This window comes from Gobio gobio (genome assembly GCF_949357685.1).
Source record: "Gobio gobio genome assembly, chromosome: 17".
Taxonomy (NCBI): Eukaryota; Metazoa; Chordata; class Actinopteri; order Cypriniformes; family Gobionidae; genus Gobio; species Gobio gobio.
Genome location: NC_137110.1, coordinates 15019805 through 15031936, shown reverse-complemented (window position 1 = coordinate 15031936; position 12132 = coordinate 15019805). Strand labels below are relative to the sequence as shown.

Below are 12132 nucleotides of genomic sequence, written 5' to 3'. Positions count from 1 at the left end.
AAGCAAAGTTGAACCAATGTCACAAAAATTTAGGTATATGCGTTCATTAATTCGTAGTGGCAGTGGCTGGAGAGTACGCATCTACGTCAACAGTTTCTTAGCTTTTCTCCGCATTATACATGAGAATCAACTTGTTTACTCCAATCACTGCGCTGTATTATGCATGAGATCACATTACAGTGGAGATTTCATTGACGTTTCAGTGCTGTTTGTTCACCTCTGCCGTTGTTGTCCTTTAGACACATGTGTTGTAAGTGTATGTTTCCGTAGTACAGTAACAACAAAGGAACCAATCAGCTGTGCCACATAGATAATGATGTGATTGCTAGCAGATTGAGTAAAGGACCTATCAGCCTGCGCCATCTAGAGTTTCATGATAAAACTTTGTATTAAGGTGCCCCAATATGCTCATATTTTACTATTAATTTGTCTGTATATTGAGTGTGTTGTAGGTCTGTGTTTTATTGGTTGTTGTCTCCCCTCTTCCCACCCTCTACACTCACACTTTTATCCATTTTTTGAGTCATTTTCAAATCTGAGGTGTGAATCACAAATGCTAAAACAGGGTGGTTTCATGACACTTTAATTTCAAATGTATCCATTTCGTTAAACTAAACAGGTTGCAAATAGACTTCAATTAGGCCCTGTCCACACAAAGCCAGAACTTTCCCTATCCGATCTTTTTTTTTTCCTCGTTTCAAGAAATATCTGCGTACACACGAGAGCATGAAAACGGCTCAAAACGATGTAGTATACATGCCAGGCCAGTATGTGGCACTGTAATTCTGCCACAGAAATACATTGAAAACGGAGAAGAAGAGTTGTGGCTAGAAGGGGTACGGCAACAGTCGGAGGTGAGGTAAAATCTCACAATAAAATAACAATAAATACATTTGCTACTTACCAGATGTGTTTTATTAACGCATACACCTACCCCAACCCTAAACATACCCTTACAATAATGCAAATACAGTAATTAAACAACGCAGTATTGATGTGCGCATACCCAGTGCCCGTAGTTGTTTCCCTTCTAGTCTTCCCCGCGCAGGACGTGGTGTGATGACATCACCGTTTCACAAAATATACGGATTGGCTGTATACACGAAACCGCAAGGGTGTCGTTTTCAGATTTATCCACTTTAGGACCCGGTTTCAAAAAATAGCGGTTTCAGTCTCCCAAAACGCCGGATCCGTGTGGACGAAATGCCAATACGATAAAAAATGTATATGTATACAGTGATACGCGTCTCCGTGTGGACGGGCCCTTAGATTTGCAAAAAAAATAGTGTTGTTTTCACTAAATAATTCCCATTAAATTTGCTAAGAAAAGCATTACTGCTGTTAAGCAAGATATTTTCCTTGCATGCTCTGCGTGTAACTGGATAAGAAATGTTACATGTTATGTTTATGTAACTAAAACAAAAAGTTGTTTGAATGAAAGAGCAAATCCTGATCCAATATATATGCTACATTATCAGATCATATCAGATTACTTGAACCTATATACAAACAAATTACAGTATGTTCTGCTCATTAGCTATATGGAAAACTGACTGGTGCATGTTACCTGTGTCTATTATGATGGGCCATGTTTTTATGTTGACTGTAGCTGCAGCTTCTTTAGATCTGAGAATCTTCGTTAAAACCTGAGTAGTGAGAATGCAAGCAGCCTTGCTGACCTGAGGAAAGCAGGAGAGAATTAAGTGAACAATGTTACAATTTGCTGAAAAGCCGTCACTACCAAGCAGTTAAAGGAAAACACACCCAAATAAAGGTGTTTAACAGATGCAAACACACTGACTTACATCTATAATCATGCGGACAGTGGGCAGAGTGGCTGAGAGGTTCTGTGGGTGTGGAGGCCTCACGGTGACAGGAATACAACCAGCATACAAACAGCCATAAAATGCTGCAATCAGATCTATACCTGCACATACAGAGAATTAATTTGCAATGCATTTTTTTAAATGTAAAAATGTATTTTAAAAATATATTTATTTATTTATTATTATATATTCAATATATGTATTTATTTATTTATTATTTATTCCTTCATTTATGTATAAATATACTCACACACAATATACTATATGTATTTTTTTGTATTTTTAGTTTTTAGTTTTTAATTAAATTCTATTGAATTTTATGTATTTTTCTCATTTTTAATTGTTTTATTTAGCTTTACTTTTAGTCATTTTAGTACTTCAGCTTAAACATATTAATTTCAGTTAGTTGCCATGAAAACATTTCTAATTTTCATTTCATTTAAATTGTTTAACGTTTAATTTTTTCCAATTTATTAAAAAATTAAATTAATTTATTTCAGCTTTATTTCAATTGCTGCAAAAAATGTTAATAAATACAATTATATATATATAAAAAAAATTTGTAATAATAATAATAACAACACTGTTTTTTTTGCTGCTTTGCCTTTATAAGGATAGTTCACCCATGAAAGTTAAATCATCATTTACTCATCCTGGTGTTGTTCTAATGCAGTATGCCATTCTTTCTTTTTCGGACCACAAAAGGAGAAATAAAAAAAGTCCCCTATTTAACAAACATCCTTGGCCGTTGGTCTTCCGTGAATGATTGCGTGTTCATGAGACTCTATTAGCGCAACAGTTCACTCTGACTCACCCAGAAAGAGCACAATAAAGTGTTGTGGGACATTCTTTTGTGGTCCGAAAAGGACAGAAAGGCGAACTGCATTAGCACACCAGGTCAAGTAAATGATGACTTAATTTTCATTATATGGTTAACTATCCCTCAAAGGCACCTATATGTTAATACCCTCTTCACATGTGAAATTAGAAAAAGCACTTTTCTTTAAATACCTATAACTGTTCACTACTATAGAGTTAACTGTTCAGTTTTAACAGAGGACATAGTGTGTGTGATTTACCTGGTGGATACAAAAGCACCACATTCTCTCCAATGTTAATACCACTTCTCTCCATGAGAGCAGCAGCAATCTTCTCTGCTCTTTTATGAAGCTGAACACATGTGGCTGTACACACTGCCACTCCCTAGAGAGAGAGAGAGAGAGAGAGAGAGAGAGAGAGAGAGAGAGAGAGAGAGAGAGAGAACATGTATTATAGGCCAGCAAATCAGAAATTCTCAGTGAAGATTTGTGGATTCAAACAAGTTTATTCCCTCCACTATTTCTTTTGGTGTGTATGAGTATTTTTTTACCTTAGCATTTAAAAGCACATAAAGCGTATGGTCAGGATCGGTTTGTGCTCTCCACTGTAAAGCCTCTGTAAGGAACTGATGCTAAAAAAGACAAGACAAACAGTTCATCACCAGTAACGTCAACGTATAATATCAATAAAACACATTAAATGATTGCGTCATGCCTGTGGCATGTGATTGTGCCATAATGATCACAGTGCTTACCATCATTGTAGGCCACATGCACAGCTGCATCCATACGAAAGCATTAAAATACCACACAATGCATTTCAAATTAAAAGCTGCATTCTTTACTTCCTGCTATACAGGTTCACAGTACAATGCAAAATCTGAGTTTACCTTCCTGACCAGGTCTTGGTCCTCTATGAGTCCCAGATCTCTGCCTGCGGCCTGCGCAATTCTTTTCCCAGCAACCAAATTACCCACCATGATGGATGCAGGGCCGACACCGACTATGAAAGACATAACAGGACAGACCACTGTGAGAACAATTTCATACACATCAGATTTTTTAACCTCCAGATTTGAGGGTTCCCTCACCTTCAAGATCTCCATTTAATCCCTGCATACACACCTGGTTGTTTTTGACGTGGTTTGGGCATGTTGGTAACGCAGGTGTGGGGGCACATGAGGATGTTGCAGGGGTGCAGCGACCCCTCCAGGAAGAGTTGCTTGGTGTCTGAGATGTGAATGCCCCCCAGGGGAGTTTTGGGCAGGGTGTTGGCAGGAACCAGTGCAAGACAATACAATCCCACTTGATGAATACTGTCAATTGCCTGAAGTCAAGAAACAATACATAAAACCACCAACAAATAAATGAAGCATACATAAAGGATTTACCTTTTGTGTAGTAAACTAAACAATGAAATAACTGTTGCATGTAAGCAATAAGCACTGTGCATTACTGAGATTTTACCTTAACCATGGTAAATCACTGACTGCTTTAACGTGCACAAAAATATCCCAATATTAATGAGAATTTGGTCATATTCAATGTTAATGCATTAATCTGACTGCCATAACCACATTCAGCTCATTATACCAGTTTAGTTTTAGTATTACGTATATACTATTATAGTATTTATTAATATTTTGAATTATCTTTTATTTTTATATTTTCAGGTTTCATTTTAATTGTAGTTTAAGCTATTTTGTTATGTGCATTTGCAGTTTTTTTTAGTAATTTAGTAACTTAAATTAATTTCATTTCAGTTAGGGTTTTAATTTGTGTATACGCTACTAAAGGTTAAATGTTCAATGTAATATTTATATTTAATTTATTTTTAATAATTTTTGTTATAACATATAATTAGCTTTCCATAATCCATAAACATTAAATATTGAATAAATAATAAAAAATATTTAATCCTTACAAACATTTTTCCACCACGTGATAAAGTCCATAGCACATATGGCAGTACAGTCACAGGTGTGTATTTATTGGCTAATGTACCAGAGATTTAAGATGGTACATCCGATCAGATTTAAATATATATAACAAACAATTTTATAATTACTGCAATAAATATGTCTGTACCTGCAGAACCCGACTCATCCACTGGAAGCTGTCTTCTTCACTGGCATCAGGCCTCTGCTCTGCTACGATTACTATCCTCTCATCATAGAACACAGTCACTGAGAACACAGCAATTCTACAAAACACACACACCCACACATAAGATCATTATCTATTCTCATTAAAACAAAGATTAAGATTAAATTTCACTCTGTATATTCAAAGGGGAACCCTCACCTGCCTCTGTACACAGTTTTGACTGGTTCCACCGCTAGTGCTGTCGCTACTAGATCATCAGCATTGTGACGACGACCACTCACCATCAGCAAGCCCTCATTCTTACCCACCACAAATATCAGACTACCCTGCGGAAGGAGGAGAGATGAAAAAATAGATTTTAACTAGGGTTTTTTAATCACAATTAATCACACCCTTTTTACTGTGGAATTAAGAATAGACTATTTATCTTGTTTAACACGTTCATTTTGTCACCATTTGCTATATCCAGCAAAGTAAACCATCAGATTGAAGGAGGATTCTCACAAAACTGTATTTTCTGCAAGCTTTTTTCAAGGTAAATTTAGGTGTCTATCCAAAAAAGACTTCAAAAGGACACTTAATAACCAAATGATATAAGGACTCAATTTAATTCATAAATGTATGCACATCAAAGCACACATAAAAAAACTTCAGAATTCACAGTGTATAGTATTTGTACAATACAATTCAACATCAAAGAGCTTGTTTACATTTTAGTCAAGTCAAGTCACGATACAGAACAGGACCCCGTTTGCGCATTAATATAACACACTCAGTCCGACTCACGCTTGCTTAATGTATTACTCCTGTATGTCACCGCAATCGTCTTTACCTTGATTGCAATCTACACCCATCAAAACTTTACTAGTAAGACGCTGGTTTGCTTTATCCAGCTGTGAAATGCAGTTTGCGTATCATCTGGCCATACAGCGGTGGGATGCCTGTATTTCACACAGCACAATGTGTGAGGGCTCGCGCTCTTCAGAAACAATGACAGAATATGACAGAGCTTGTGTTTTAAAGCTAAACAGACAGTGGAATGAATAATTCACTGAAAACAGGCCGCGAGTCAGTGTTCTCTCTGCCATCTCTGATGTAATCAGACTGGTTTTCTTTTCATTAGCGCTGTTTTGGACTGATTGTTTGAACAAAGTTAAAGGGGGGTATGCTATTTCATGCATTCTGACTTATTTACACTGTTAAAGTGTTGGATTCTCATGCTATACATGGCCAAATTTTCAAAAAACTAATTAGGCGTATGACGGACTATTTCTGTGCCAAAAACACTCCTTCAGGATTTGAAGAAGTATCAAGTATGAAGTCATAAAGGGTGGAATTCCTCGTATGGGCACTTCTCCCGGATGAGGGCTTGCGCACATAACCAGAGCGAGAGCAAATCAACGAGCTTCGTTTGGATTACAGAAGCTGTCGGCAGTGCTGTCATTTTGTATTAAGACCACGAAATCACTAAAGAAGTGTATTTCTGGTTGTGAGGGAAGGATGACCTTGTTCAGCTTCCCAAATAACCAAGCATTAAGGAAACAGTGGATGCAGTTTGTTTTTCTGTAGCAGCAACGGAGTTCTGCAAGTGTGTTTGTTTGTCCTGGTCACGAGTCGAAACCACTGGTGGTGAGTGAAACTGAATCAAATGTCTGTGTTTTGTTGGCCATCGGCGCATAAGTGCATGAAATGTAAACAACACGAACGTATAGTGAATCGAAAGTTATCCAGGGATAATGCCATGACGTATTGTGTGTGTGTGTGTGTGTGTGTGCTCGTGACTCTTTAGTAGGGATGTGCGGTATACCGGTACTGGGAAAATACCGGTATATATTTTATTTCAAACAGTACAATATCATGATTTTGCTCATTTCGGTATATGCTGCTGTTCATATATGCGCTACCCAAACTGACGTAAAACCGGCAAATGTGGCAACACAGAACAAAATGAATACAGCAGTTGAATCTCACTCAACACGCCCAAAACTAATTAATACAGACAGGAGTTGACGTGAAATTTGGAATTACTTTGCTTATAAAACTGCTAAAGAACCATCAAACTTTGCCAAGCATTGGTCATTTGCTATTCCTTACTTGTACAAGACATTAAGAGATCGACAGGTGAGTGAAAAAATCAAACGACCTCATTTTAGACATTTTTTTTCTTTTAACACTGATCAACGCACATACATAAGATCATATAGTTTAATATAATGAAATTTCCAGCGTTCGATTTCAACCAGTGATGTTTAGATTTCATATTTGTACGCATACTATTGCACTATGTGAAGTTTTAGTAACTAATTTCGGGAGGAGCACGTCCAGATAATTAAACCTATCTAAACAATGGAGCATGCCAGATAATGTAACCTAATCAAACCCAAGTGGAGCACCCTAAGATAATTAAACACATGTGGAGCACATCAAGCCAATAGATTTAATCAACGATAAGAGGTGTGTATATATATACAGCATATTCACCTTCTTTCGTTGACCGTTTTTATTTTTAGCATCCCTCCACCACCCCATCTCCTCACTTTGATTTATTAAACTCATTAGACGTCAACACAATCCATAATAAAATACAGTCTAGTTCTAGACTATCTTTATCATGGGGGGGATACTCTGGGTTCGGGCCAAAATTCCGAGCCCGGAGCCCTCCCCCGGACAGCACGCCAAATACGCATAATCTTTTACTCCATTTAATTTGATGTAAGTGTGAACTCGTGAATTACATTCGCGAAAGACATAACCAACTGTGTTTATGTGACTACTCACTAAAGATGGACATATTTGACATAATTTTGTGTGTATTTGACTAAGGAAAAACAACTTAATTTGGAATGCGCAAGCTCTTTAGGCTTGTGTGTTTGTTGTTGGTGTGAGCGCAAAGAAAACTCTCTCAAAGAGCTCCCATACCATGTATTACGAAATGCTATAAAATCGCTTGCATGTTCAAATTGGCAAGGTTTAAAAAGACATGGGCAGTGATTTCCGTCAGCTCTCCCGAAATGGCAGCGAAAGTGTTGAATCTGAGCGTGCAGATTGCTTTTATAGTGTAGGTGCGATGTCTTTTGAAGCCAGAAGCAATTTGCAAATTTTGAGAGGTAGAGAAGGGAGACGCGCAGTATTGCTGAAATTACTTCTCACAAGAGAGTTTCCAAATGCCTGATTTGATGTGATAATCTTTGTTGATTAATTTTAATAATAAACATTTGCGGTAATTTCCCGCCTCATAAACCTCAAACTTGCGAGAGTGAGTAAAATTATGCGCCAAAATTCAGACCCTGTATGGTATCGATTTAATATCGGTAATTCGGAATTAGATTGTGGTACCGTACCGAAGCCAAAATTGTGGTATCGAGCCATCCCTACTCTTTAGCTCCACCCACTGCACGTCGTCACAAGTTCAGCTGTTTTCGGAAAGAATCGGTAGAGCGCATCTGTCTTTTATAAATATGATCAAACTAAAGACTCTGAGATATGAAGGATGCAATACTACTCTAAAGTTACTCAAGATTAACATGAGACTTGCAGAAACTGTGTGTGTTATGTACAGTTTAAAGAATGAAGCTGGAGTTTAGTGGCTTAAAATGATCTGATTGCAAACAGAGAAGCAAAATCGGGTTAAAGGGTGTCAGTAGAAATTTCCGCCTACTAGGGTTACAGGTGCGTTAGATGCATGTGATTGACTCCAGACTTCTAAAATCATGTAACTGCGTGACGTAAATTACATTCATGGGGTTAATTAAGGATTTTGAATTAATCACATGGATTAATGTGTTAACATTGACAGCCCTGATTGTAACACATGAAAAATGCCACTGCCCCTCTCTTGTTTTCCTCTTTCACACTCTTACCGGTCCAACAAAACCCAGTAATCCCGACCGAACAAATGGGATTTCACCAATAGGAGCACCACTAGCGTTGACTGGGATCACCTGTGAAATTGCATAAAAATGTTAATGTTAATGGTGTGCAATTCAGTGCAAAGTTTTATCTTGGTCTGTGTATGAAAGTGTTAAGTTGTTCGCCATACCTCAAAGGTGTTTTTAGTGACTCCAGAAAGCCCATAGTACATGGTTCCACCAGCACGAGAGTTCACGACGATCTCTCCGATCTCATCCGTCTTACACAGCATGGGTGGCCCATCCGGTTTCACAATGCACATCAATGCTAAAGCACACATAAACACACATGCTGACTTCAGGCATGCACATGTGATAATAACATATTTTAAACTTTAATAGCATGGTATTATGAACTGGATTTTTCTCTGAAGGAAATATGAGTGACAATACCATAGCACTATGGTCTATACACCCACGGTAATATCATGATTCTTTTTTTCTAAGTGTAGACATGTGAATCACACACATAAGTTTAAATTATAAAATTAAAGGTCCCGTGGCGTGGATTTTTTTTATTATTTTATAATATTTCCTGAGGTGTACTTATATTGTTAGTATGATTTTTACATCATAAAATGTCATAATTTAGAAATAAAAGGCATTTTCTATTCTGAAATCAGCCCTCTGGCTTGAATGCTCTGTTTGAAGGGTAGTGTCTGCTGGGAGACTTCAGTGAAAACGCCTACTGTTGTGATTGGCTCACATCTTTGCATTCGAAATGAGTATGAGAACTTGTGGCGGAGGGGGCGTGGTTTAGCAAGGTCTGCACGCACTGCCAGAGAGAGAGAGACGGACTGGGCACTAGAAACCAGAAAGACGGAGAGCAGGAGGAAGATTGCTGAGAAAAGTTATATTGTACTGGGTTGTTGAGAGCGCAAGTTTATATTGTTTGTATCTGAGAGTTCTGAATAAACACGAGTCCCAGTCACACCGACCCTGTCGTCTTCCTCCTTATTCTACGAACTTTGTAACATTTGGAACCCCTCTCGAATACTTCTACTACGTTTTTTTTACTATTACAGCTGTCGAGCATTATTTTTAGATCTTTTCCTATCACATGAAAGGCTGCAGTGATCAGCATTGAGTACACATGCAGTCTGTTGATCGCGTGAACGCAGTGATCTCATCATTGCAACGCATTTTCTCTCACAAAATGCTTTGACCGCAACTAACAGCAAACATGACATCGATATGAATACAGTAAACGCCTCAAATCCATATTGTAAAAGCCTGCGCTGACATTGCGAGTAAAATAAACAATCCGTTTTCTCCAAATTATCTGGGTGGGCAAAGCAGAGGAAGAGGAGGTAACCTTTCCCCGTATGACGGCATACAGGGAAGATTCCAGATCGGCTCGTCTGTGCTCTCATTTTCTTAAAGGCAGAGTAGGACACCCAGAACTCGGTTTACACCTATCAAAATTTCTAGCCACTTGGGGACCATATACAGGCTAGGGGAACTCATATTAATGTTAAAAAACCTCATAAAATGAAATTTTCATGCAATGGGACCTTTAAGATTAGTAACAGACACACACACACCTCCTGGCATGACATGTCCCACATCCTGGACGGTGAGAGCAGAGTTCTTGTCTTCAGTGTTGACCCTGATGACCCCATGACTCAGCCCAGTCATGGACAGGACGGCTCTCGCTGGAAGAGGTGCACCAGGGACCCCAGGCCTGGAGAAAGTTCACACAATCAGGAAATTGATTGATTGATTTAATTATGATTTATTAACAGCCTGCACCAGCACAAACCCTCTTTTAGTGTTAAAAAACTACTGTCAGGATTTACTAAAGACACACAGCGAAAAAATAGCACGGAATAGGCATGGACAGGGTTATTTTTGCGGCTGACCTTATTGCATATGCAGGAGTTTCCCTTTCATACGCAAAAGTTATGGGAGAAGAGTATTTAAATGAATCACGCAAGGTGATTTACTAACGTTTGGGCTTGTCGATTTACTGGTGTTTGCGCCACTATTTACCACCCAAAAAAAGCATGTCTTAAAGGGATAGTTCACCCAAAAATGAAAATTTGCCCATGACTTACTCATCCTCAAGTCATCCTTGGTGTATATGACATTCTCCTTTCAGACAAAATCGGAGTTATATTAAAACAGTCCTGGCTAATCCAAGCTTTATAATAGCAGTAATTGTTGCTCTGTTTTTGATGTCCATAAAAAATGCATCTGTCTGTCAGATAACGTGCTCCACACAGCTCTGGGGGGTTAATAAAGGCCTTCTGAAGCGAATTGATGCTTTGGTGTAAGAAAAATATAAACCAGATGTTAACTGGTAGATTATTGGTCATTATGTAAATGATCCGGCTGTGTCTATGTTCTTTAATTTGCATGTCGTCAGTAGAACTTTTGTGAACTTTCCACTCCCATTGGCACTTTTTTGGAATTGCACTCTCACGCTAATTTGCCGTTTAGCAAAACTGACCCTAATGCATTTAAAATGGGATCACTGCAGTTTTTTCATAAAAAAAGACATACCTGCGAATGGCAACCGTCATGGCCTCAGGTGATGTAGCACACGGGCAGATGACCTCTGGCTTCAAACCATAAGCCTGGAATACGTTCAAAAATGCATCACATGATGAAACCGACCCTGAACCAGAAAGAGATGGAGATACAGAGAGACAAAAAGAGTGAAATTGTTAAATATAAATCTTAAATGAATATCATCTCCCATGAAGCCTCTGCAGGAGACCTGTTAGCGTAACTCACAAGGATTGGCTCCGTCAGCAACAACTAGCATGCGCAAGGAGGCCAGACTGGTCTCTCTCTGATCTCTGTGAGCCATCATCGCCCAATGCAGGTCACGACACTTCACCAAGGCAACCCGTGCTGTTGAAACACAAGACGTTTATCACATCCAGACAAATGTGTGTAGATGACAGACATACATTTGGTCTTGTACCTTTGTGTATGTGAACTCTCTGAACCCAGGACAGTGGACAGGCCTTCATTACTGCATATGGAACACTGATGGTGTGGATTCGGTTCATGACACTCTGAAACACACATAGATGTTATTGGGCGAAAACTGCCTAGGTCAGATTTCACCCTAAAATTAAAAACAAAAGACAAAAAAACAGATATCAGCTTATTTTAGGACCATACATTAAAGCACATACACTCCCACAATTCTCAGTAACCTCATTATCATTACTGTGATATCATGATTTATCATTATATTTATATTGCAAAAAATACAAAAGTACACATCATTGTAATAGTTGATCTGAATACATCTGAAGTAAAAGCATTGATGACACGTACACATTTTTGTCACTCACCGTGAGAACTCCATGCCACAAACCCATGTCCTTCTTAAAGTCCAGAACATTCACCAGTGTCTCACCTGCGTATAGACGTATTTTGTTACGTCTCCAAACAAGCACTGCAAAAGCTGCATTGCTAATTCTTTGGTTTAGTGTAGCTGCAACAAAAAGATGGTGT

The 12132-nt window shown here is 38.4% G+C and overlaps 2 protein-coding genes across 2 annotated transcripts in view; both read right to left on the bottom strand.

Annotated features, from left to right (window-relative positions):
- Positions 1-12132, bottom strand: part of chchd4b (coiled-coil-helix-coiled-coil-helix domain containing 4b) — a 616826-nt gene that overhangs the window by 242332 nt on the left and 362362 nt on the right. The gene's annotated exons all lie outside the window — the stretch shown is intronic.
- dip2bb (disco-interacting protein 2 homolog Bb) overlaps positions 1-12132 on the bottom strand; it is a 62507-nt gene that overhangs the window by 17697 nt on the left and 32678 nt on the right. Inside the window, exons 14-28 of the mRNA XM_079840756.1 lie at positions 11970-12034; positions 11591-11684; positions 11398-11517; positions 11164-11278; positions 10203-10342; positions 8790-8926; positions 8611-8691; positions 4949-5076; positions 4733-4847; positions 3770-3971; positions 3535-3647; positions 3196-3276; positions 2906-3029; positions 1806-1927; positions 1568-1679 (exon numbers count right to left, since the gene is read on the bottom strand). Of these exons, the coding sequence (XP_079696882.1) occupies positions 1568-1679; positions 1806-1927; positions 2906-3029; positions 3196-3276; positions 3535-3647; positions 3770-3971; positions 4733-4847; positions 4949-5076; positions 8611-8691; positions 8790-8926; positions 10203-10342; positions 11164-11278; positions 11398-11517; positions 11591-11684; positions 11970-12034 (1749 nt within the window). The remainder of the gene's footprint in view (positions 1-1567; positions 1680-1805; positions 1928-2905; positions 3030-3195; positions 3277-3534; positions 3648-3769; positions 3972-4732; positions 4848-4948; positions 5077-8610; positions 8692-8789; positions 8927-10202; positions 10343-11163; positions 11279-11397; positions 11518-11590; positions 11685-11969; positions 12035-12132) is intronic.